This window comes from Acanthaster planci, linkage group LG08, assembly GCF_054643075.1.
Source record: "Acanthaster planci isolate LZ-2023a linkage group LG08, COTS_SCS, whole genome shotgun sequence".
NCBI lineage: Eukaryota > Metazoa > Echinodermata > Asteroidea > Valvatida > Acanthasteridae > Acanthaster > Acanthaster planci.
Window position 1 is genome coordinate 3138038 of NC_141784.1, and position 26870 is coordinate 3164907.

A 26870-nucleotide genomic window follows, 5' to 3' on the forward strand; every position below is an offset into this window, starting at 1 on the left:
TTCCGACCTAAAGAAGTGTCTTTTTATAACCTTTGTGTGTCAATATCAAATTTTCGAAGTATTTGAATAAAAATACAATATGTTGTATTTTCACAAACGTTGTATGTCACCTACCTTTATTGGAAACTGAATTTCACAATAACGCCTTCAGCTTAATCAAAACCTGTACTACACCCCTAAAGCTTAACACTCCTGAACACACATTGAAGCACGTAACCTCCGCTATATTTTCACACGAATTTTATATCTGGATAACATATGTGTTTTTTAAATTGAAATTCAAAGAATTTGCTTTCTCCCAAGACAGATATCATCTGTTGAATAAATAAACCAAATTAATTCCACTGTCTTTCAATTTATATTCATATAATGTGGTACACCAGTTAATCACAGTAACGACAGTTGATAAACTATCTATATCTTGTTCTTGTTAATTTGGTGCAAAGAGTAAGCGTGAATCATGTAATTAATGGCCAGAAAGTATCAAATTATTTTACTAGGAAACATGCACGATTGTGCAAAACGGCAAGGTAAATGAGCACTCACAGGGAAACTGTGAAAATTTAAGAGTACATCTAAACTACATCGTCATCAGCAGTCGATACACTCTAACTAACGCCTTGGTCTCTAAAACACTCCCTTTGGGGTCATAATTTGCCCCCGCAAAAGGGTCAGGCCCCATGGGACCCTGATTCCGGGTCAGTCTAACCCTGGTGTTGTTAAAGTTTAGGAAAGGTAAGGAAATGAAAGGATTAGTTCTTTGTAGGACAAATGGGCATGTTACTTCCGAGTAAACGTTTACTTATGTCCAGCAAAATTGCTGTTTATTATAAACCACAATATTACCTTTAGTATGCAGATATATCAATTTATACTATAATTACATCATATGTATAGTGGTGAACTTTGTCATGAATAGTTAAAGGAATAAACGTTAAAGTTTACTACTTGCAAAAAATTACTTTGTTGTAGCAGAATGGTTGGACGTTTGTTTTAAAATATATACACAAACCTGTTTGGGCATCATCCAATCTACTTTTAAGCCAACACATCTTGTACCTTTGTTTTTAGGTGTCTGTGTACTATATATCGCTGTCCATGCTGGACGGCTCTATGTGAACACTATTACTATATTTAAATGTACTGTAGTGGCCTGTAATTCATCGCCCTTAACTTATTGCACAGAAAACTACGCATCTAACTGGTTATGCAGCCCAGAAACCACTTTACGCTTTCCATGACCCAAGCCTGAACATCCACCACAGCAAACAGTTCTTTTGAAATCATGATTCATGTCCCATTGAGGCAATACCCTTTTTTGGCATCTATGCATAAATTAACAAAGTCAGTGAACATTGTTTTATTTGTGTTCCTTGGGTAGTCGATGGTTTGTTTTAGTTTGGGTTGGGAGTGATGCGTAATCTTACTTTTATGAATGGCGGAGCAATATGTTCAGAATTACTTCGAATAGAGCCTTGTGGCCTGTGGGTGTTGGTCGTTCGAGAACTCTCTAGCGTGCGGCCTTTTCGCCGCTGATTAAGCAACGCCCAGGTAAGAAAGTTTTGCTCCAAAATTCCTCACTCTTTGTACCTCTTTCTGTTAAGAACCCTCACAGGGCTTATCATCATCATGGCTGCTGGTCATCATGGAGCATCTCAGTTAGTCTTATACACAAGGATAGTGGGATTTTATTTTATTTTTGAGTGGTTTTATGAACATTGTGTTTGGATTCTTTTGTGGTAGATCGCCGTGTCGCATACGTTATACAGGGTGTCCCAGAAAAAATCAAACCCCGAGGAAAGGGGTTGTAGCGGTGTAAATTCGTGATAGCACCCTCTTTTGGTGATGTTGTGCGATGGACACTCGCGTTCCAAAAACATCTTTTCTCGTGATGTTACAAGACTGTTGAACCACAATACAGGCAATTTTTCTAGCTGATTAAACCCTAGGAATGCAACAATTGGTAAGAACAGATAATTGTAAAATCATAGAGGGTTTTGCTGATTCAGTTCATTATAAGTCTAATACATGGAGTCACATGTACAATTGTATACATGTACTTGTAGTAATGGTAATTTGGGTTCGACACGTGGCAAGTACACTACGTACATTTCTTTATGTAACCACATAAACGGGTGCTTATTTATGGAAATATATTCACTCCACTATGTCAGTTTTTAGTTGTGTCACTCGACAAGGTATCGACCATCCATCGATATCCACATGGCAGACATTTTACCCTTTTCAGTCAACAAACGGCAGGTCCTCATCACCTTGGAGTGTAATGTCGTTGCTTCCCAGGAGCCAAAATGTCGTTTGTGTTCCCTTACCCTGTTCAGAAAGTAGAAAACAATTACCCTTTATAATCAGTCTATATTTTTTAAAATTAATTTTCAAACGTACGACGAAGTGGAATGCTTTCTTGGAAATGCTTCCCATAACCCCTGCATTTCCGAGTTTGCCTGGAATGATGTGGGCCAAAATTTTGTTTTTGTCGTGGGGACAAAATATTAACTATTTTGGTGGACTTGGCTAACTGTCGCCTCTCAAGGCGGAGGGGTATTCACGGGGGCACACCAACAGCAGCCCCTGACTATCCCACAAATATATTTACGACACCTCACATATACACGAGTGGTTATGCGCACGAAAAGGGGAACTACATCACGAACGGGACGACTCAAGTCCTAGGCCTGTCTGTTGGTTGGAAATATACCAACCCTGAAGAGAATGACAATGAACGTTGCTAACAATGTCAGGTACATTGTAAACCTTACTTAACCTCAGTAAGCGCAGTGTCTTTATAAAAACAACAACGTCAACCTCACCGAAAACCTTCAACCCTGCACCACGGCTTATGGCTAAATAAACCTGAACACAACAACCACTTTATGTACAAGATTATTGCACCAAGCATAAAGACTTCGTGCAATAACACACATAACAGACACATAACTCCCCCCGTCATTGATGTCGCGACACTAAGTTAAACCAAGAACAATTTCTTCTTTATGGGCAAACACTATCTACGGGTACATGTATATGGCTATGGGCACCCGCAAGGCTCCCTCCTTTGCTTGCCTCTTCATGGGTAGCCTTGAAGAGCGAATGCTTACTTCAGCACCATGCCGCCCTTGGATCTGGTAAAGATACATTGATGATGTATTTTTCATCTAGACTAGTGACAGTGGCAGTCTAGACATCTTCATTAACCATATCAATTCTTTGAACAGGACAGTTCAGTTCATTTCGGAATACTCCCGCCATCAGGTAAACTTTCTTGGTGTGAGCATCTGGAAGGAGAGCAACCTTGTGACTACTGACCTGTATTCCAAGCCCACAGATACCCACCAGTATCTTCACTCATCCGGCTGTCACCCTAGACACTGCAAGACTGGTATTGCATACAGCCAAGCACTCAGGCCGAGACATATTTGTTCTAATGATTCAGTTTCCTCCCGTCATACACAGAAACTTAAGAGGCATTTGATTACAAGGGGACACAGCTATCACCAGGCTCAATGTTCTATCAATAGGGCCCGCTCCGTCCCTAGAAGTCTTGCACTCAAGGAGAAGGCCCCCGTGAAGAAACCACTCCCAGGGTCCCTTGGTCACCACTTTTCATCCTCGTTCCTCCCCTCCACAAAAAAATCAACGACAATCATCATACCCTCCACACTCAGACCGCCTTGCCAGTGCCATCCCAGACACCCCGCTCGTGGCTTACAGGTGTCCCCGCAACCTACGGGACCTTATTGTTCGGGCAGAGGTGCCTCCCTTGGATACCCTTCCCCCTCCCAGCAAGGCACGTTCAACTGTGATTCTAACAGATGTGTTGTTTGCTAGAACCATATCCTAGAATCTAATATATTCTCTAGACACTCCTCCGGGTACCACCCACGAAACCAAAGGCACTATCACTTGTAGCTCTTCTAATGTCATATATCTTATTTCTTGCAGGGTGTGCAGCGTTCAGTACATGTATGTTGGAGAGACTACGAACACTCTCAAGAAGCGTTTCTATGGCCACAGATCTACAGTCAACACCAAATGACTAGATACTCCTGTAGGCCACCACTTAAACCTTCTTAACCGTTCTATGTCTGACATGATCTTACAGGGCACAGAATCACTTGGGCACCATAAAGATGCTGTTGGCTTCAACAGGTAGAAGCTTTGGATCAAACGCCTCCGCACAATACAACCCTTTGGCCTGAACATCCAAGAGAGAAACTACTAATTAACACTCTTTTCTTTCCCTCTCTTTTGTCTTCAGAATATACCCCCCCTCCCACTTGGTGTCCAGTTCGTTCCATTGTATTTTTTTCCTTGATCTCTTCCCACTTTACGTCCCCCTGTTGTTCAACCATGCCTTTCATGCAGGCCCCTTTGCCCCTTTATGCAGCCTGCAGCTTTCTTGACCTTTCCTTTTGTCCTCTTGCATTCATCCATGCTTGGTTGATTCTCCGTTTGCTTGTTTGTCCTGTCCACTTGACATTTTGCCTTTGAGAAAGATCCTGCTAGGATTGAAACGTCAGACCCTCCAATCACAAGTCTCACCATTCGCAGCCCTCCACAAAAGTACTGACGAACACACAGCCCAAACTTCGACGAGGTTGAAAGTTAAACTCGCTTACAGTTACAATACGCGACGGTGCTTGTCTCTCAACATATGGAGACAACTAACCAGAAAATTACTGACTACGCACCTCTAAGTGCGCCAGACGTCCGGGGACCAGGTATTTCTAGACAAACTTGTATCAGTCCACTGACTGTGTCGCTACACTATTCTGACTAAATATCTTACCTTCATCTCTACAGCACCCCTCAACTCAAGTTGGAAACACCCAAAGTCTTCCAGTAAAGATTTAGTATCAGCACTAACATGTATCTTCATGGCTGGAACCAATAAATAAGTGAATGATCAAACACCCAACTTATCAACAAAGAATCTCGAATGTCTATTTCACGGTTTATGGCAAGTTAGCACCGTAGTAGTAATAAGCTCAAAATCGTTTCATCTTTATTTTATCGGCAACAAAGTCACTGATCAAGGGGTGTTCAGTGGTACAATATTACAGTACTTCCAGGCGACGTATACCTCCTCCTTGACAGATAATTCATGCAGAGATGATATACGGAGGCCTGCTGCCCTAATGACCGGGCCTTAGAAATTCCATTAGTGATGTTATCTTTCCATATTTTCCCCGGGCTTCAACAAACTGTTATAGAGGGCTGAGAGGGGTGACATCTTTTAAAAATTGAACTGCAGATGGGACCAAAGTTCCGATGGAACCGCAGAAACCTTCCCCATTAATTACCTTCTCCATTTGATTCCATTCGTGATGCCGTGTTCACTGTGTCGCCAAAGAGACAGTAACGAGGCATCTTCAGCCCCACCACGCCAGCTACGCATGGACCTTAACGAATAACAATCAGTGAAATTATGCAGGGAAGAAAAGGTTTCAGAGGCTAAACTTGGTTTGTGAGGTTGGTACATTTTTATTTCAGAATCTTTGACTTCCAGAGTGACAGGTGAAGCTATCAAGAATTTTCAAATCTTATCAAGGTAGATTGCTTACCCCATGCTTAACCGAAGCGAGGCACGCACGCTGTATATGTTGGTAATTTTGTTGGGATGATTGTTTACGTTGACGTGGAAAAAATCATAAATTACCAATGTATATATATATAGCTCGTGTGCCTTAATAGCATTTTTCAGACCAATTACATTTCTTTTAAGAAAGCTTATAGTAGGGAAAATACAGACAAGTAAATGCTTTACCGCTGTGTATTCCAACTCGTAACTTCAGCTTCGTGTCAGGTTTGTGTCGTATTTTGAACGAGCCCACTGCCCCAAGTAGGGCCAGCGCCATGTTGCTGATTTCTCGCGCATGCGCGATACCATTGCGGACTGGAACACCAGAGACAACCATGTAAGCATCTCCAATAGTCTCCACCTGCAGGTACATCACGGACGACAACATAGGCATTGCTTAAGATCGGACACACCACTTAACACCCAAGTTTTTGTTTCTTTCTTATTGCCGAATTGGTGTAAGAAAAGAAAGGGTCTCTGATCCCTGGAAGTCTTCTCAAACCTACATTGTCATGTATGAAATGAATAAGTTGTTAAACAGGGCAAAATGACAGAAATAGTTAAATTCAACACAAGATTCAGTGAAGGAAGGAGTTTTGTTAGGCAAAAGTCTTTCTTAGGTGAAGCCACGGAAGTCGACTCCAGTCCTTTCGTAGCACAAGGGCAGGTTTCAAATAATATTGTTTGTATTATTTCTCTCCGAAATTTCGAAACAAAACTCTTCATATATTTGAAAATGGTGAATATTTTCTTACCTTGTACACATCATAATGCCCGATAATGCCGTCGAAGCACGTGTAAAGATCATTCAATAATATAACCACCTAAACGGAACAAAACATCCAAAAATACATGTAACTGATTAAACAATTTTGCTGATTTTTTGCTTTATAATAAGGCAAGCTTGTGAATATATGTGATTATGACATTGTCACTGGTGTGATCTTTGAGGAGATGAGATCTTCAGAATCGGTAATAAGAGCATTTCCAAGAGTACTTACTGTGCAATGAAAAAGAAATTATATGAAACCAACCTGCATGGGTGTGCTGTGTGCCGAGAGTTCAGTAAACCCTTTGATGTCGCTGAAAAAAATGGTGACACTGGCATAGGATTCGGGGTCAACGGCCTCCCCTTGTTTCAGCCTGTCAGCTACGGTTCTTCGAGTCAGTGCACAATACAAAACTATATGTTTATTCTTTTCCTTGAATTTCAAGACTACAAGCCTTCTGACAATGTCAACCGAATATGATTCATAAAAGAATATTATGCTGCTTGTGGCAATCGTTGATTTTATCTCGAACAGATCAAGTCCCAATTTATTGCAAATTCAGCAAAAAAACCCAAAATAAACATTTTTCTTTTGTTCAATTTTTTCTATATAGAAGGATAGATAAAATAGAATTTTGTTTTTCTTTCATTTATGTTAGTCGAAAGATCAAAGCGCTTGACCAAAAATCAAGTGAAATCAAAATGCTATAGAAAATCCAAATGTTTAGTGGCATTCTGGAAAACCTTCACAAGGTATTCCAATGCGTCTCACCTCGGCAACAGCTCATAGAGCAGCGTCTCAGCTCGTTTCTTCTCCTCCAAGAAGGCTGCCGTTCTTTCTTCCACCAACTCCTCCAGGTTGTTGGCGTACTGCTCCATTCGATTCAGCAAATTGTCAAGGATACCCATGCCTATGTTCTTCTGTCTGTTTTGGATCAACCATCAGATTGTATCTAAATTAAAGATGCCATCAACAGACTACTGTAGTAAGTGTACTTGCTTTTGTGTTCCAGTGAGGCCAACTATTTGTTGTTTAATTAATTACCTGCTAATCTTGTCCATGGATGCGTTGAGTGAGTTTGCAGTGGGTCTCTCTTTAGGATCTTCCGCCCAGCATTTCTTGATCAACTCAGATACATTGGCGTCCATGTTTTCGGTGCTTGTCCGTTGACGAAAACATTGCATGCCGTTGGGTGGTGACTTGATCTTCTGAACTATTTCTGGACGGGAAAGTAGAGCAAGTAGACAAAGGAGGCACGACAGAGTCACTAGCCAGTCAGCAATGTTGATGTGGATTTTGTCACAATTGTATATCACTAGTCCGCAAGACAAAACCACGATTTAGTTTCTAACGTGCAGCCAAAAGCAAAGGGTGCTGAACAACCACGACAAAATGTGCTTGTCAGAGCTTCATTACCAGTAGCCATTTATTTGGCTTAAGCGACAAATTGCGAACGGCATTCCGTTCGCGGGGGTTCTCAATTTTATCACTTGAGTCGCAGGGTCTCACTTTTGTATCGCGTGAATTTTGAAAAAAAAAATTGTTCAAACAATTTGTGCGACACACTTTCTCTCAAAATAGTCACAAAGTCGTCACGCGTGTTTCGAACACTTCTCAATTTAGCTTCCGTGAGTCAGAAAGTGCGAGAAATATGCGACAACTTTGTGAGGGGGTGGCGACCAATGAAACAAAACTGTGACTGAGAATCTGACATTCCAGGCGCGATACAGGCGCGAGTGTAAAATATTCACTGTTTTGTCGCACGAACGTTGTGCTACGTAGTCGCACGACATGAATGGGAACTCCAGGTGAATTGTAGCTGACATTTTACCGGGAGCTCGTGCAACATAGGCAAATGTGTGGTAATTAGTACCAAATTAGTGAGAGTTCAAGTGAAAATCGTCGCTAGATTCGCGAATTCTCTCCCAAGTTAGTATCTCCAACTTGTCGCGACCTGTCGCAGCCTAGTGAGTTATTAGGCTTTAAGATCGGTGGCATATCCACATGAAGGGGAGGCGGGGCTATCTTCCAGGGACATGTAATTATACCACGTGTTTCTTTTGGGGACGGAACGCGCCAACACCTTCAGAGGAGGTGCTAGCACATTCCCTTGAAGGGGAGGGGGAATGGGGGGGGTACAATTGAACATTCGTTTCAGAAAGAGTTTCCCCAATAAAAAAATGGAAATGCTCTACTTAATAATACTTGAGTTTGACTGGCGACGGACGCGACTGCAGCACGTCAAAACTTACTCTACAATACGGGCGATTCACGATAGTGTGCCTCCATATAACAAGAGTTTGCCACACGTTTGCCAATCACAACGCACGAAATCTGTCGACCCTTTCCAAACGTGCGCTGGTTCGACAGTTTTCGCGCACTGTGATTGGCCAATGCGTTGTAAACTCTTGGAGACGCACTATCGTGAAACGCCCGGAAGTCTAGATTTGGAGTAGTTTTGCTGACTGACTAAAGGGACTGAACCTTGGAACTGATAACATTTCGGCTTACCGCTCACTTCCATGTTCTTTAACTCGGCTTCGAACGGTCCCTCCCTAGTCGCTACTTCTCTCATGATCACCCCAACGCTGTAGATGTCGCCCTCTTTCGTCGGGCCTCGCCTCGGGTCTCGAAGTAGCTCTGGTGCGACCCAGAGCAACTCTGCGTACCGGTAATTACATCAACAAATTCTTATTAAGCTATGTTTGCATCGTGTCCAATTTCCTCGAACTCTCATGTACAGAACTTTGTCAGAAAATTATTGCTTAGCAGGAAGAAACTACTGTATAATAGAGATCAATGATGGACACAAAGCCGCCGTTGCCATTGTGGGCGGAAGTAAGCTATAAGGCTGCATCCGAATCTCTTGTCTAGAGCTAGGTCTAGGTCTTTACTCCATTTGAAATTCGTGGAGACGCGTAGACAATAAACCTAGCCGTAGCTCTAGCTGGAAGCCCTTTTCGGACACGGCCGAAAGTGCTATAAGTCCCAGGAAGTGCTGTAACCGCTTGCTGCGTTTAAACAGGTTTCGTAGCGACCAGATTGTGCTTCTGTGACGTGTATCCCTACGTATCACACGTTACCTAGTAATAAAAAACATCGCACGCACGCGCAAGCCTGGAAGATTTGAATTTTTCCACGGTGGCAATCGGGTTCGTAAGTGATTTCGTCACAAAGGCGGACGCGCCGATTTGCAGGCCCCCATTGGACGATCGCTGAAGTTGCGCGTTAACTTCTGGTTGTGTTCATGCCCCTCACGTAGTTGGTGCGCATGCGCACCGAATCCCACTACGTACACTGCCAGAAGCCAGTAAAATGGCTCCTGACTCGGGCAGGTGGATCCCAAAAGTAATCGATCAACATTAAGCTCAGATAAAGTTGTTTGCCCCTCATTTCCCTACTGAATTTAAACAAATAATTTAAAACTATAGAATTTAAACACTCAAAGTCCCTTTTGCTACTTTGAAAACTATAAAATTAAGTTTTTCCAAAGTTTTGCCTGTCTTTATCAAGTACCTCCAAAGTAACAGAGTCAGAAGCTGGAAGTAAAGGTAACATTTTAGAGGGGATTTTTTTCAGTTTTGCCGGGTTTTCCCTGACATTTCTCTGAACGCTCTAGTGAGAAAGTATCATACAAGAAGGAAACCTACGGAGCTCTGGAAGTGCCATCAGACTTGTTCAGATACCGAGATAATTTCTCATATAAAGCGTATTTAGTCAATTTAATGAGATAAATGATGTAGTCAAGTCGACTTCCTAATTCCAGTAAGTTGACTTTGCGAGATATTTCATGACATCAAGTCCACTTTTGGAATTCCCTATGTCGACTTGGTGAGATCATTTATGTAGTTAAGTCGACTCCCTTATTTGGTGAGACGACTTGGCGAGATAACTTATGTCATCAAGTCTGCTTTTGGAATTTTGCGATGTCAACTCGTCGATATAATTCATCTTGTCAAGTCGACTTTACAATTGTGGGAAGACGACTTGGCAAGAAAATTTATGTAGTCAATCCAACTCCCTAATTCTGGTTGGTCGACTTCTAAAAATCGCTATGTGGACTTGGCGATATAAATTATGTTGTAAGTTGACTTCATAATTGTAGTAGGCCTAAGTCGTCTTGGCGAGATAATTCATGTCATCAAGTGTACAAAATCCAGGCATGAACTGACTACCCACAAGTGAACGTGACCTGCAGCGTATTTTCTTGCCAAGTCGACTTGCTAGAATTGGGAAATCGACTTGACAGCAAAATGTATATCGACGAGTCGACATAGTGAATTCTGAAAGTAGACTTGATGACATAAATTATCTCGCCAGGTCAATATAGGGAACTCTGGAAGCAGGCTTGATGTCCTAGAATATCTCGCGATGTCGAAACCGCCGTAGAAACCGTATGAATGAGAACGGAAAGTTTTTGTGTCGGGCAATTTGACGTGACTATACGCGTTGGTGCAACGCAGTAGGCCAACTCGAACTGAATCTGCTTGCCCTGAAGAAGGTACTCAGTTACGGAGAGCTCCGCAATCACATATTTCAGAGCACTGATTTGATATTATATTTTTTGTCGTACGAAAAAACGATAATTTTTCATAATTATACTTTGTCGTAAAATTGACATTTTCCACTTTCTTTGATTATTTTTCGGCGAACTTTCTTACCAGAAGCTATTAAATATTACCATTTGATAGACTCTTGGCAATTTATTCACATAGAAGGTCTTCAAGGGAAATGGCAGGACAATCCCTCACATGGGTCATCACCGATATGCGTCGTCTGCTAGAATATTTTTCAGGCCATCGACCATTATTATGTCAATATTGCGCACGCGCGAATACACAAACTATCATGCATTCACAGTCTATGGAGACCGAACATAGTTTTTACGTGCCATGTAAACGGTGATCAATGCACGTGCAGTGGGTGTGGTTTAAACTGCAGTGATGTCACAGTTACCAACCAGATGGCGGTCGTTGCTTTAGTCTGGTTCCCTGCCCAAAGATTCCCTGACGACCCTTGATAAAAGAATCTTAGGTCAGGCATCCCCCACGGATATAAATAGATATGCCGCAAGGGTCAGAGGTCACAGGTTGAAAACCCGAATGTTTTCGATTTCATTGCCTTACGTGTGGGTTCCATTGCAGCTGAGTGTTCCTTATCCGCTCCGAGCCGAACAAAAGAAGGCGTGTTTTGGGGTACTCCCCGCATAGGTGCGCAATGAGGTGCGCGTTTGACGGAGAGCACGCTTGAGTACACGTAACTAATTTATTGCGGCAAGTATGGTCTTTGCATACTCGCAGAACGCGTGCAAGAACCCGTTTGTAACCACCTGTCTTTCTTTCGCCGGGGCGGATAGAGCTCCAGGGGATATCATGTACAGGAGCACTGTATACCAAAACGCACAAATAGTGATACTTGGAACAAACTCCCTATCGTACTTGTTTGCTGGGCGTGGCTCCCCCGATCCTGTGCATCTCCAACTCGAAAGGACTGCAAGCCAAAGTCGACGAGCTTGAGAACGAAACGACTGTCCACGACGCAGTTGGACGAGTTGAGTCTGCCATGGACTGACAGTGGACTGCGGTGGAGGTACTGGATACCCTGAATATTAATTGATAGAGGCAAATCATATCCAGGCAAAAGCTGTAAGACCCTATGCTCTTTCAGCTGGACTGATTCATTTACCCGTATAGCTCTGTAGCTCCGTATTTGTAGTCCTGTTTTCTTAAAGTTTTGAGAGACATATGTTTCTTTGAATTATTTCAAGAATTTAACAACAGAGAGCATAACGTTTGTGGTAAGTTACATTCCATACATAGAGTCTCAAACTATACGCCAGTTTATCGAGTGTGATACCCTCCGACGTAAACGACGTCAATTTCAGACACAATTGCTTCCCATGATTCAATGTCTTTTTCTGTTTCTTTCAAAATAAATCAGAGATTGTCTGAGATTTAGTTCGAGTAAATTAAACGATCCCTATTCAATGTTTTTTTCTGTTTCTTTCAACATAAATCAGACAGAGGCCTTCCTAGGATGACTTTTCAGTATGTTTTTTGAGAGGTGTCCTTATTGGGGGCGTGGCTGCCGTGGGGGCGCTGAATTCAACAATACCAAAATACTTGTACATCAGCGATGCTAAAAATACACGGGAAATTCCCGCTACACACGCTTGAAATGTCGTGACTCACTCATCCAAGGCCATTGTAGCACTAGCTGGGCCTAGACAGAGTAACTAATTCCACGTGGCCAGCCTCTCCTGACCCTGTCAATCACAAGGGCTTAGCTGGGTCTCCAGGTCAACACACTATCTGTTTACAGTGCTGGCGCCAACCACAAGCTTACAACGCATTGGCAATTATCCCAGACAGTGGCCTGTTACATTTTCCAAAGGGGGGGGAATGAATATTTTAGAGGGGAGTAGGTATTGCGGCATTAACATAATGTAGTAGTGTTTTGTGCACAAACATATGAGGATGGATATGCCCCCCACTTCGTTTCAGTCAATGCCAGGGCGATACCATGATTGACACCCCTCTCAAAAGGTAGGCGAGGAAAGTTAGGAGAAGTCACAGGTGTTCGATCAGGTGAAGCTAGGCAGTTGATGGAACAATCAGATCACGTGATTTCTGAGGTCGTTTGGTCATAAATCGGAGAGAAAAAAAAGAAAAGTAGTTCAGAGAGGCTGGTATATACGCTCTCTCTTCACATGCAAACGAGCCGAACATTTTTGTTTTTATACAGTTTGTCCATGATTATGCTGACACACCAGTAGTCTAGATGCCAGACGTTGTTATCGTTTGGATGCGTGTAATCCCTACACACGATCCGCAAGCCACGCACGCACGCGTACGCACGCACGCAAGTCGTGCGTGTGTACGTGCTTGCGTGGCTAGGAGGCTAGCGGATCGTTTGTATATAGGGATTATCGCGCATCTAAACAATAACAACGTCAAGCACCTAGACTAGCACACCAGATTCTTCTTACATTGATGACGTCACAAATGAGAGAATGCTTAAACAGCCAGTCAAGCTTGATGGAGTCATTCTGAAGAATGTCCTGAAATGCAAAAGAGGATGTCATTACAAAGCGTGAACGGACGTTGGGGAAGCAATTGTCACTTTTTCTACAAAGAATTTTAGAAGTGTAACGGAAACATATACATAGGTTTAATATACATACCATAAGGCTCCCCTTGGGACAATACTCGTTGACGATGGCCACATTAGGAACGTCTATACACAATCCAATGAACCTCGCCAAGTTAGGATGCTCCAAATCCCGCATCTGAAGTTTAAAACTAATACTTCCTAACAATTGAGCTTGACTGATTTCATTTATTTTTTTATCATTTCACGGGGTCGCTGTTAAAAATGTGACTTCAACAAAATAATTGTCTTCAGAACATTTTCGGAAATTCTCAGAATCTGTGCAAGTGAATTTACAAGGTTGCATGCGGAACCGTTTGCAGGGCATTCCTCACGCCTTCCTCAATAATTTCCTCTGAGCGACCTAATGTATATGGCAAAAGTCATTTGCTTTGATGTGAAACTCTTTCCCTGTACTTCATACACATGACATGACCCTTCAAGTAGACAGTCAGTGTCCATAATTCAAATCCTAATAAGCAGTACTAACAATAACTGTGAAAAAATCAGCTTTTTAAGAATTGTTATGCTTCTTACATTTTTTAGTTCTATCATTGTGTTCCTGCAGAGGTCAACTTCATTTCTGAAAAGCTTCTTCACAGCTACAGTGCGACCCTAACGTAAATGTAAACCATGGAATGACTTACACTTTTAATTTTATACAACATGGTCAAAACGTTTCAAAGGATCTTCACAATAATAATGTGGCGTGGGAGATGGCGCTAGTCACTGGGCGCGGTGCGAAGTTATAAATGGCGCGTAGGGTGATTGGTTAGTGGAAGTCACTGCTTGGTCACATGTAGTGCGCAAGCGCAGTTGGTCGGTCGTCCTGATGTGTCAAGGGCTGATCCTGAGGTTAAGCGTCAAGAATCCTGTTCAAACGTTAAAGTCACCTGACCTAGCGTGACTGGGTCTAAGTCTCAAGTTGTGTGTTGTTGAGGGGCTAGGGTCGGTAGGTTGAGGGGATAGTTGTTGGTGCGGTATAGCTCCTGATGGGAGCTTGCAGTTGATGTACTATTGGTGGACTGCTATCTCGTCACGCGAGTTGCGTGTAGCGCAGCCCTGACAATAAGCCCCCCCCCCGTAGACTTGCCCAAGTCCCTGACTCGACACTGGATGCCCATAATTAATTGTGGTGTTCGCCGCTCCGGACGAAGTCCAGTTACGTATAATTACACAGTCGTCCCGTCAATAGCGCCCTCTAGTGGTGTATTGGTTGTGTATGATTGATTGATTGATTGTATGTAAATCAGGTGTTCAGGCAAAGTTTATATCAAGCCATTGCTGTTTGGGTTGCGTCATTAAGCTTTGGGCCAATCAAATTAGGTGTCGTCTCAACGAAAACCAGAAATCATCGAAATTTCTTGGGGGACGGTATACTTCCATCCCAACGGTCGGGTCCCTAGCCGTTCAGGGACCTTCCGGTATGTGCCGTCCGGCGCCGCGCTATGAGGAAGAGGGCGCCCTGGCCTTCGTCGGAGGGGCGTGACGCCACAATAGTATACCACACGCATTTTTTTTAATTAAAGAATACTATGCATACATTTTGCGACCATTTTCGTCAATAAGAACCTTAATTTCAGACACATCAAATTAAAGTTACTCTGTTTCAGATCTGACCGACAAATTCTACTGTTTTCTATTCGCAGAACGTCCTTCCAAAAGGGCCCATTTTGCTTCCGTATTTTGTGTAAATAAGAAACCAAGCTATCAGTTTCATTTGTCCATGCACCCACCTGGTAGAATGCAGTCTTCGTAAATACCTGCTTCACTTCGTCTGTGTCAATAGAGGCACTACCCTGGAGGAAGATAAAATGGCATTTTTTATTCAAGTTTTTACAACCACGACCATTATCCATTCAATACAAGGTCGCACATTACATTTGTGGAATAATTCTCTGAATCTATCAAGAATTTTCCTGGAAGTAAATTGACGTTGTCATGATAAAGTAGTGAAAATTTCAATTACCGACACAAAAGCAGGCTTTCATTAAATTTGGACCTAACTTGAGAATCTGAAGCGGTTTTTTTTGGGGGGGAAATCATATTTCCTCCTGCCCTCAAGTCATTGTTTTTTTCATATCGCTGTTGGAATAACAATAATCAGATTCATCTTTGCCAAATCTATTTACTAAAATACCCGACGTACCAGAGACAAGGAAGAGCGTCTTGGTCCCCCGGCATTGTCGTTTTGCATTTGTAGCTCCTCCCACTTTATCTGCCACGCCCTACTCAGGATGTCTGCATCCCGTTTCACCTTTCTGAATGCAAAACCGGGTTGCCAAGTTTATTTGCCGCACAATGTCATGAGTTGCATTCGCTTGACCACTGCCCCTTTTTTTCAGGGCTTTTGCTTACTGTAACTTTGAAAAGACATTACATGTACTGTGTAATAAGTTCAGAAGGTGACGAAATGTCTTCAAGAATGACCCCAAAATACTTCTTGACTTTTACGCCAGGATTGTTTGAGTTAGTTCTATAATTAGTATTCTCTCCCGAGATTCCTATATTTAAAAACTCGGGCAATTTATTTAGCAATGTATTAAACTTATTAAATTCTTTTGCTTCAGAACAAACTCTCTCGATCAACGCTTCGATAAAAATCTTTTCACAAGATGTCTTGTATGACTTTTTTTTTTACGTGCGCGGAACCTTCGAACTGGGGCACTAATCGAGTAAATCTGATCGAGGTGTCCGTGAAATACCCACGGACGAATATAAAAAAAAATATGGACTCGCAATGCCCTTAATCAGATTATAGAAATCATTGAATCCACTCGTGGCCATTTTTCCCAAGCCGAATACAAAGCCTGCCCGGCAATGTCTGCCTTCGTTCTCTCTGGCGTCAATGGAAGCGAGCCAACCCGCGCATTTGTATCCGGTTCGGTAAAATGCCTGCTGGTTGGCTCCTATTTCATAGAAAGGCGTTGCAAGTCCAGGTTTTTTTTATATGCGTCTGTGGAAAAACCTTGCGTTGTCATTTTCAAAGACTGAATTGTACGGGTGCAGTATACCACCGGATCACTCCCTGCAGTTCGATGGTGGTTGCTTGTGGGACAGTGGCAACTCCAATAAGCCTTTGAATAAATTTGAATAAAATCTGGTTATTTCAACTCAGGTGGACATAACAATTTGCATTCTCCATACTAAAGACGCAGTTGCTTTACCTCGTGATTTGGGGCAAGCTTTGACATAAGAGACACATCTTGCTCCAGTGTACTGTTTTCAGTGGATAACAGGGGCAAAAAATAACCCATCCATTCCACAGATGGCGGTCGTTCTGCAAAAGCTTGCCCAAACCACGAGGTGTAACTAAGTGTCTTTAGTTGGGAGAATTCAAATTGGTATAATATGGGCAATCAGATAACTCAGTGTACCAGATTTTATTCAAATTTAACTCACAAGAGTCTTATTTTCTCAGTGAGCGAAACTCTATTGAGAACCGGTAAGGAGTCATCTCAAATCTCGTCCGGGATAAGTTGTGGGAAAATTGTGGGGAAACTGAATCCTTTCCCCACAATTTCCCCGCAAGTAGCTGTGCATTTATTGCGGGGAACTTGTGGAGGAATTTTGCATTAGTAGGTCACTTACTGTGAAGGACTGTTTACATTACCAGTGGGCTTGTAACAGGTGGTCAGTAGTTAAGTGGTTTGCGGTTTCTAGAAACTGACCTTGGATCACTGAACACACTGACTTTCTCTGCGGTCATGCCTTCAGTGTTGAAGACTGAGTCAGATAGTTTTTGGGGGGAAATTACAGACTTTGTTATTTCCTCTTATTATATAAATTTGTTACACTAACTTGGCAAATGAATAAGCGTGTTATCTCTGCCCCTTGTTATACCTCCGTGATTATACCCATTCAGTTCTGAAGTCATTTGTTGATCAAAAATGCAAGGTTTCAAAATTTGTGGAAAGTTATATCACACGGTTGATTTAATTCACCAGCACAAAATAACTTCATTTTCAAGTACATTTATTTACAAGTTATTTTTCATGTTTAATACATGTACCTCTTTTATTAAGGTAGCATATTAAGTTTGACCTAAATGGTTTCCATAATTCTGTCCAAGATCATTATGCACTATTCACTTTAACTTTTTGAAAGGTTCCAGAATATTCTGATCAGAATTTGACATCAACATTCTCTACCCAACCTTCCTTATATTATGCCAAGATTTCTTTTCCTCATAAAAAGATATCGAGATTGTTTGAGATACAAATTACAGTGCATATTGTTCATGACCTTTTGTCCAGTAATATCGCCAGATTGAATGCAAATAAAGTTATAAGAGCCTGAAGTAGTACCAAAGCTTTTCAGCCAGATAAAAAATAAGCTTTGAGTTCTTTAAAAGGGTCAAAATATATTTATTTCAAGTGATACAGACAGAGCAGTTTCATGAAACTGTGTAGGGAGTGAGCAATTCTTAGATTTGCAGTCTTTGCCTGTGGCTCGTCCGTCAACAGAACCACAGGTGTCCTTGAGTGCCCTGCCTGGTCAAAACCACAGAGGGGGAGGGGGGGCTGAGGAATGTGTATACAAATACTGATAGCTTCATTGCGGGGAGATTGTAGGGAAAATCTCAGCAGCCTTCAACATTCCACCGCAACACTCTACCGCAGTTTTCCCCCAACTTATCCCGGACGAGATTTGAGATGACTCCTAATGAGCAATATAGGGTTACCATTTTTAGGGGGAGGGGCTGAGTACTATTTTTTCTGCACTCTGCAAGTTACTGTGCTCAACAGATCGCAAAAGGCTGCTCATAATTACAAATCTGACGGGTGAGTTACTTTTGAGGGTTTCCAGTAATTATTTTAAGCAGAAACGATGAAAAATAGAGATTCCATGATTCGAATGAGCAACGCGAAGCGTCCAGACCATTTGAATCGAAGAATCTTCACCTTTTGTAGTCGTTTCTTCGATTTAAACCACGTCCCTACCTCCACTATTGTCCATTGTACAAAAGAACAGACGTTTTTAACAATGCTTTGAGCCGCGAAATTGTTGGCTAGCTTTATCATCTGCATGTACATAAAAGCTTCTCTTCTGGCTCAAGCTGTTAACATATATGCAGCTCCTCGGCCACGTGCGTAACTATTTTTTATTCATTCAATGCACGATGTATACAAATCATGTCACATACAAATAACACAGAGACAAGCAGTCGGCACCATATAATAGACATGCAGTCGGAAATCAACGGATTCAAGTATTCAAATAATATATTGTACCCATTTTTTCTATTCCTGGAAGAGGGGGACTCCAAGGTAGCTTTGAATTACGGCCAAGCACAAAATTGCTTGCGTCACACCAAGTCGATGTACATGTACTTCTACCATTCAGATGAGTCAGTTAGGTACAAGTTCAACCATTTACTGAGAACACCGCTAATATATAGTTTCTCGATTAATGTCGATCGCAAGAAAATCGGCCGTGCGCCCTTAACTCAGGTTTTATTGGTTGAAAAGCTTATGTTGTGATTTGATTTTTCCAGTGCGAGGTTTAGGCATAATGGTATTCAACTCTATGGGCAAATGTTTAATGCGGACTTGTTTCACAGAGCATGATGCACAGAATTACAGGCAAATACTTGTGACCTATATCAGCAGAGTAACCTTATCCCGTTATTGGGAAAAAGGCAATTAAGGTATGTATAACCTGTTTCAGGAGGATTTAGTTTGTTATTGAGGACAAGGGAGGCTAATCCTGCGGCTTTCTGTCAAAGCAGGATGCCTCAGCAAGGTTTTGTTGGTTTTGTTTTTTTTTCTCTCTAAGTTTCTTGGCGTTGATCAAAATCTAGCCGGCGGCTTATTTAGCTTCAAAATGTCAAGGATGATTATTTGGAACGAATTTACTCCGGCGTTTCGCCGTCACCAGTGTACTTGACCAGGTAGAAACCGAAGTGGTCGCTGTCGCGGCGGGTATAGGTGCTCGGCTCGATGCTTTTGTGTGCGCGTTCCAGTGCAGTGGTGCATGGGGTCGATGAAGTAGAGAGCGAGATTTGTCGTGAGATGTCGGAAGATTCAGAGCACTCAGAAGCGTTTAAGCAAATCATATTATGAAGGAGCACATGTGAGGGCAATAGGAGTATCCGATCCCATGGAATGCAGAAGTTTCAATAGTTCTAAATATAACACGCTACACCATTGGAGATTACCCCCCACGCGCTTTTATGTTTGGAATAAGTTATGGACAATCGCTAAACATGAATATTTATATTTTAATATTCATTATCATGAAAAATTTGAGTTTATTCTAAAAATTCATTGTGACCTCATAATGACCCGGGTTTAATTTAACCGTTTATATGAAACATAATTATGTACGACTCTTTTTCGGCAACAAACGTTCGTGTGGCGCAGTCAGTCAAACCAACATTTTCTATCCAACACAGGTTCGAATCCTGGTGGGATACGTGGATATTAATTAATCTGTGAGTTTATTCCTGTTCATCAAACAGCGCATTTGGCGCCAATTACAGGACGACGAAATAAATAACTGTTAACTATCTGACCATTGAAAATCACAGGAAACAGGGAGAGAAGAAGGTTGAAAAACAGTCTAAAAGAAAACACTTTTCGCATGAAATGGAAGAGGGGTTTACATCTTTTAAACCTGTCCCCCCAAGTACGGACCCCTACATCTCTAACAAACTAAATGTCGCCCCCTTTTAAACCTGTGCATGGAACTCAAGATTTTACATGACGGAGTTGTCATTTTGGCTACAAAGTTCGTATCAAGATATCGTTTGTATGGCTGATCCATTTCGATCTCGGGGGGGGGGGAGGCTGGCTCTGTCTCTCCTCCTACTCTTAAATCTTCATCCTTCTTAAATTTTCAGAAGCCAGAGAATTCTGGCTGACAGCCCGACAAATAACCAGTGCTGTTGACAAGTTTTCAGGGTGGAGAATAGCTTGACAGATAGGATTTGTACTCCGCAGGAAAGATCGGATCTTTCCTTGACGGTGTATAATCCCCAAATGTCATGTAGTGTAGGAAAAATGTTTACAACCAAATTTACTGAGGGCAAAATGAGCTGTGGACATAAAACGAAGGTCTCGTTATAAGCTTTCTCCTCATAGAGGTTTACATTTTTGGCGTGAAAAGTAAAACTCAAGACCTTCTCCTGTCAACCATTATGAATGACTGGTTGTCAACCCAAGGATGAAAAAGAAGAGAAAAGAGGGAAGTGGCAAAACGAGATAGATGACATCAGTATGAGATGAAAAATCTTACTTATATGAATGTTGTTCCCGATAACATTTTTCTCTTTTCTTTATGTTTGTCACAGCGATTTTGTACATTCCATCATTTGTTTATGAAAAGAAAGATCTCCCCTATGCCCCAAAATGGTTCAGTTCCCGCGACAGCCGTCGGAGACCAATGAAATACGTTTTACTTTTCCCGCTTTGCGATCAAACCGTCCGTAATTTTCCTTGCTGGGCGTTTCACAGTGATAGCGAGACGCCTTGTCGGTTGCTAAGGTAGTTATGTAATTTAATGGCCATGGTTTTTGTTCAACTTTTTCTGTCATTGTTTGCTGTGTTTGGTACATCTGTTTGCTGGTGTTGATTTACAAATTAAAGTGGTACATATCGTGTTTGAGAGGGTGTGAGCAAAAAGAGTCAGACCGATACTGAACCTCACTTCCCTCTGGTAGTTTTCTCCTGCAGCCCCCCAGACCACCATTTCAAGGATCCACGATATGAATTTTACTTGCACACAGGGTTTCATTTGCATTTATTTGTATAGATCTTAAGAAACCCATGTGAAACCTCTCTTTGGTTACTGGCAACGAAAGGTGTGTTCTGTACAACGCAATTTTAATACCCGGAGTTTATCTGACACAATCACTGAGGGGGATATCAGGCTTGATGTCATTGCAGGAAGTCACTGGTTTTTCAGGGTGGGTGTTCAAATTGTGAAGACAACCCAAAGTTTGCTCATTGAAAATATTTGTGAGAAAAATTGCTCATTAGCAAACTTAATTAAACTGAAAGAGTAACGAATCACCCAAACAAAATAAAGTTTTCGACCGCAAAATATCAAAATATGGGCAACCTTTAATGCAAAAATATATTTATCAAACCGAGCTTTCTGCCCTAAATTACATCAAACTTTGCTCTTAAATATAAATTTGCAATACCAGACAAATTAAAAAAAAAGTACCCAAATTCCCCTTAAATTGGCACTACAAAAATTGGAATAAAAATCAGATTGAATGGTATACAAAGACTACAGCAAGAATTACATTCCTGGACCCTCTTGTTATAACTGGCTCCCGTAAAGTCATCTTACCTGTAAACTGATAGAATTGCAATTGCACACGTGATAAGAACACAACAAGCGAAGATGATGGTTATCGTCAAGGTTGACTCTGTGGAGACCCGAGAAGATCAACAAACAATTTAAAACGACTACACAAACATGTTATTCTGCGGACAAATGAGGTTTGGAGAGAAAAAAATACACAAATGAAATGTAAATGTCCAATCTGCTGCATGATCGGGAAGAACTCCTAACTGAAAACAACAGGCTGAAATCAAACATGAGATCTGTGATCTATGCACGGAAGCACCGTGACCGAGAAGGGGCAGGTTTTTTCCGATTTACAAATTGGTTCGCGCGAACTGTAATTTCGTTCCTGCGAATTAATGAGTCGTCCCCACGAATTACTCATTTGTTCGCACGAATTACTCATTCGTTTGTACGAATTGTTATTTCCTCCTCACAAATTTTTATTTCGTTCGCACAACTGAAGGAAAGTGTATGCGTGTGAGTTGCGTATTTATGAAGCCCAGGAAGAACGGACAGGAGGGTTTCGTTTTACAAATTCGTTCACACGAATCGTTATTTTGTTCGCACGAATTTATACGAACAAAATAACACTTCGTGCAAACGAATTAAGAACTCTTTAGTAGTTCGTACGAACGAAATGATACGAATTTACAATTCGTATGGACAAAATTACAAATCGTGCGAACGAATTTGTAATTCGTGCGAACAAATTTGTAATATGAAAATAAAATCCCCTCTGTCCCCTTCCAGGCTTCATCGGGTCGTGGACCAAACCACAATCTAGCGATGTCCCTAGTTTCTGCTTATGTCGCTTGTTCAAGTGGCAGTGACGTCATTTTTATCAGGTCATGTGATTATAATGTAATTTTCTCTCGAGTTTTTGGGAAAATAAACAGGTTTGAAATGCTGGCAGCCAACATGGCCGCCGTTGCCGTTACCATGGAGTCTATGGCAAAATTATTCCCGATCGTTATTTTGGAAAATCGCCACGATATAAAATTTGCCAGGGTGAATCGATGGAAATTTATATTTTTAAATTTTCCTACATAAAGTAAACTTCGGCAAATCTTAATTTTTTTTCTCGAAAACGTTTCATCGGCAGAATTGGACTCTCCCACCCACCGAATTCGACACCTCCAGTGCAAGATTCGACCGAAAAATCCTCGATCCACTTTTAGAGATACCAAATGGAAGGAAAGTTTCATTTAGATCGGGGTAGCATGTTTCCAGTAAATCTGATCAATCAGATCAATTTGTATTGACGTTTTTGGTCGATAAACTTGAGAGATGGATGTCATCTACGAATCGTAAACTAAAAATATATCAAAAATTACGTCATCGTTGCACCATCGAGCGGCGTATGCATATTCTGGCATCGTCGCTAGACTGCGGTTTGGTTCCCGATCCGTTAATGACCTTGTATGTGACACGCAGGATTCTCGTTATCGAACCCACACAACGGAGTGTCGGGCGGCGGACCCGTCACCTCTCCTGGCCAAGCGATGTCACCTACAAATTTGAGCTCGCCTGTCGCACCGTAAAAGTTGGCCACCACCTTGGATACAAATCAGAAAGAAATAATCCATTGTATCTACACATTGCAAAGTCACTATTTTTACAAATTTGCTTTCAACAAAGTTACAAAAGCAATACAGGTGTATGTGAAATAAGGCATTCAAATCCTAAATAAATATCAGTACAGTATGACAAAGAATTTGCTGAACGGGACAGCCACCATTTAGATTGTCAATCAAGAGAATTGCAAACAATGAAATACATAAACAAATAAAAAACAAATGGAACCAAAAATAACAGGAAAACAATACAAAACGAAAACTAAGAGTATAACAGCAAGCGGAACTAAGTTACACAAAGGTGCGTTGGGTGATTAATTCGTTTGATTTTATTGCTCTCAGGATTCATCACGTGCAATTCTTACCCAATTAAAATTACCAAAGAAATCTCAGACGCATTAGAATCATACTCATCTTCGGTATAAGTGACTGCCAAAACGCTCCGCTGTTCACTGATTGATTAAAAGCTACGCGTTATCAAAATGAGAGCTCAGAGAAATGGTGTGCAGTGCACACCAACAACGTACCATAAAGTCTCCTTTCACTGCATCAGTCATGTCCCACAGAGAGTAGTCAGTGTCGCGGTCTCCGTTTGCATTTATAGAGACGTTGCCAAAGACCCCTGAGGAGAAACAACACTGGTTCAATCAACAAAAAATCTTCCGGCACAATTTCTGACTTCTAAGGTTGATAGAGCAGGTCTGAATCTCAGTCCCAAACATTTGCATTCGATCATTATTTGAGTAAACCGTAATCATGATGACCAAAGAAAGGAAAGCGTTTCTCCCCTTTCGCGTGCATTCACCATTTCCATTATTCTGAATAGAAATTTGTTTCCAGTTTTGACAGCAAAGGTTAACGGAAAACGTGAATGTTTCCAACCGTCCACGAACGTGAATGCACGGGGTATTCTGTGGTCAGTTTGGAAACCTTTTAGAAATAGGACAATGCCCTTATGCCGCTTGCACAATTTGTGCCTCCTTATTTATACTGAATTGAAATACCAAACTCCTCCCCAAGCTTATAGTCTTGTGTAAGATGTTTCCTTAAAAACACTCTTAAAGACTTTAATGTACTAAGATGGATCTAAAATTTTGGTTGACTATGTCAGTATAATAACCTTTAATTAATTAGATTTGTAAAATAAATTCCAGGATTCAGTGTAATGGGGAAGTATTCTCTACATATCCTTGCCTTGGAACGTCCTATTCCACATTTTCCTGGAGAGCGTGTAACCGTCTAACAAGCTGCCATTCTCGCTTAAAGTCTCATTTAGGGCGAGAGAAAACAAGATGATGATGTCATGGAAGGCGCTTGTAAAGAAATTATACTGCAGATAAAAGAGATATAGATTCAAACCCTTTATTTCACTTTGTTGTTTTCATAAAATCGTGGACATTTCTTGACCCTTTTAATTTTGTATGAGTTCGTATGCTTTAGAGATGTCAAGATAAAAAGAGACCTTTTCTCTTCAAAAATTATAATCTTATATTCACCACTTTCCAATTCCAAGTACCTGTGTACTCGTAGCTAACAGCAAAATTTCTAACTTCTCAGACAAAAATGGTGGACAGCTATATATCAGTCAATGTTAATCAAAGGGCACTTTTAAAAACCAGCCTCAATATAAATCAAAGTTTTGCATTTGCTTTCTTAGTCAACAAATAGTCCCAACAAACAACCCCATGGGTTGCATTTTTTTGCCTTCGAAAGCTAATACATAAATTTTTTGTACTTGAACTGGTTAGTCTTTTATGTGCTAACCTGCTCGTTATAGAGTGAAAAAGCAACGGTTAAAATAAATACCTGGGCATATGCATTTCGGTAATGAATTTAGGCATAGTATAATGATGCACCATCATTCATCATCAACAACGTTGACTTCCAGAAGGCAGCAATGCCATCAGAAGTTTTAGATGTTTGAAGGTTGCATAGGGGAAGACGAAATTGGATGCATTTTTATGTGGCCCGGTTTTTTTGTTGGTTTTTTCATTTTTCTTAGATTTTTTTGTAATGGGTTTCTGTATTTAAACTCGTGCAATAGTTAAAGGCAACCTAAACAAGTTCGGCATACGTCGTCTCCAGCTGGACTTGTCCAATTAAAATCTCGCTTTCGACGCAGCTCCAACTCCTCTTGGAAGTCTCTTAAGTCATCGTTGCTGGGTTCGAATAAACGGAAAGTCATCAGGGCCTCGAAGGCCAGTTTAGTTTCGGCGTCGAATGCGTCTCCCTGTGTGTTAAGATCAAATTCCAGACCTTCCAAATGCATTAAATGTATTGTTTAACACTGACATATGGCACATCACAGAGATAGCTTTCCAAACTTTTGGATAGCATTTGTTATCTCTGCGCCTTCTGAAAAGATTCTCTGCTTTTTTACGCTCTCTGAAGCGCTAAGCAGATTTTTTTTCTTGTGAAGGAATATGTAGCGAATGCGTTCCGAGGCCAGTGAAGCGAATCCCCTCCACTACTTTCAAGAATGTCTTTCAGACAGGCCACTATTACCATTCTAAATATGTCCCCCCGAAAAAAACATTAATCTGAGTCGCTTTCAACAAAAACATTTGCACTGAGTGACATTAAAGAGCGCTTCCCACAGAAAAAAAAGGGATGAAAGGGTGAAAGAAGAAAATAAAAAAGAGACGATGAAGGGTATGAAAATCAGAACTACAAATTGACCCCTCTAGCCGTTTGTTGTTTAAAACTCAATTTTTGCTGACGATTGCTGTGCAACCCCCGGAAATTTCCCCCAGAAAAAAAATGGTTTGCTCCTAACACAAACCATCCATTTTGAGCATACACGGAATTCCTTACCAGTTGCATCTCACATCTCGAAGAGGGCATTGGGTAGAAGAATATTTAATCTCCTTTACATTCTGTGTATTATTTTTCTGAACATTAAGGTTCAGTAACATTATACCTGCTGCCATGATGAGTCTCCGAAGCGCCACCTGTTGTTGATCAAGTGCACAGAGAAAAAGACATACTCCCCGCTGGTGTATCCCGCCTGGTACGCCTTGATCATGATATCCCGGACCACGTCCACGGGAGCAATTACAAATATAACTATGAGAAAATCAAAATAAAGTAAGCCGCACTAGCGTTTCAGTTTTTTTAAGAGAATTTAGTGCGGAATCAGACCAAGAAACCATGGAAATAGAACACAGAGCCGGAAGCTCTCCTTTACACTGAATAGAATTTTCAGAACCTATGGCTTGTTTAAAAAGGCCATGATCTTCAACGCGAATATGAAAGGCAGCCACGGATGGGGGGGGGGTTAACTAATTACTTTTAATGGCCTCTTGCCAAGCCGTGCATGTAAGGTATATCATCAGTCGTGCTTGTCGTTTTACATAATGGTTGGTTAGGCAAGCCAGATGAAACAACTAAAGAGGCCGAACTAAACGAGACCATAGCAAACTGTGGCGTATCCAGCGGACTTGGAGGACGACCAGTGAACCTCAAACAGCTTGACCT

General features: G+C 41.4%; 1 protein-coding gene and 1 pseudogene across 1 annotated transcript in view; one reads left to right on the top strand and one right to left on the bottom strand.

Moving 5' to 3' along the window:
* Window positions 1-99: 99 nt before the first annotated feature.
* The window catches only part of LOC110975995 (atrial natriuretic peptide receptor 1-like), a 29267-nt gene continuing 2496 nt past the window's right edge, over window positions 100-26870 (bottom strand). Inside the window, exons 2-22 of the mRNA XM_087139921.1 lie at window positions 26314-26459; window positions 25468-25623; window positions 24588-24723; window positions 23921-24015; window positions 23236-23374; window positions 21820-21898; window positions 15668-15779; window positions 15255-15317; window positions 14056-14133; window positions 13553-13657; window positions 13358-13429; window positions 11808-11970; window positions 8881-9030; window positions 7414-7588; window positions 7141-7293; window positions 6634-6757; window positions 6355-6423; window positions 5786-5960; window positions 5322-5420; window positions 4808-4899; window positions 100-2331 (exon numbers count right to left, since the gene is read on the bottom strand). Of these exons, the coding sequence (XP_086996047.1) occupies window positions 2245-2331; window positions 4808-4899; window positions 5322-5420; window positions 5786-5960; window positions 6355-6423; window positions 6634-6757; window positions 7141-7293; window positions 7414-7588; window positions 8881-9030; window positions 11808-11970; window positions 13358-13429; window positions 13553-13657; window positions 14056-14133; window positions 15255-15317; window positions 15668-15779; window positions 21820-21898; window positions 23236-23374; window positions 23921-24015; window positions 24588-24723; window positions 25468-25623; window positions 26314-26459 (2468 nt within the window). The 3' untranslated portion in view covers window positions 100-2244. The remainder of the gene's footprint in view (window positions 2332-4807; window positions 4900-5321; window positions 5421-5785; window positions 5961-6354; window positions 6424-6633; window positions 6758-7140; window positions 7294-7413; window positions 7589-8880; window positions 9031-11807; window positions 11971-13357; window positions 13430-13552; window positions 13658-14055; window positions 14134-15254; window positions 15318-15667; window positions 15780-21819; window positions 21899-23235; window positions 23375-23920; window positions 24016-24587; window positions 24724-25467; window positions 25624-26313; window positions 26460-26870) is intronic.
* On the top strand, window positions 3049-4388 carry LOC147798302 (uncharacterized; annotated as a pseudogene).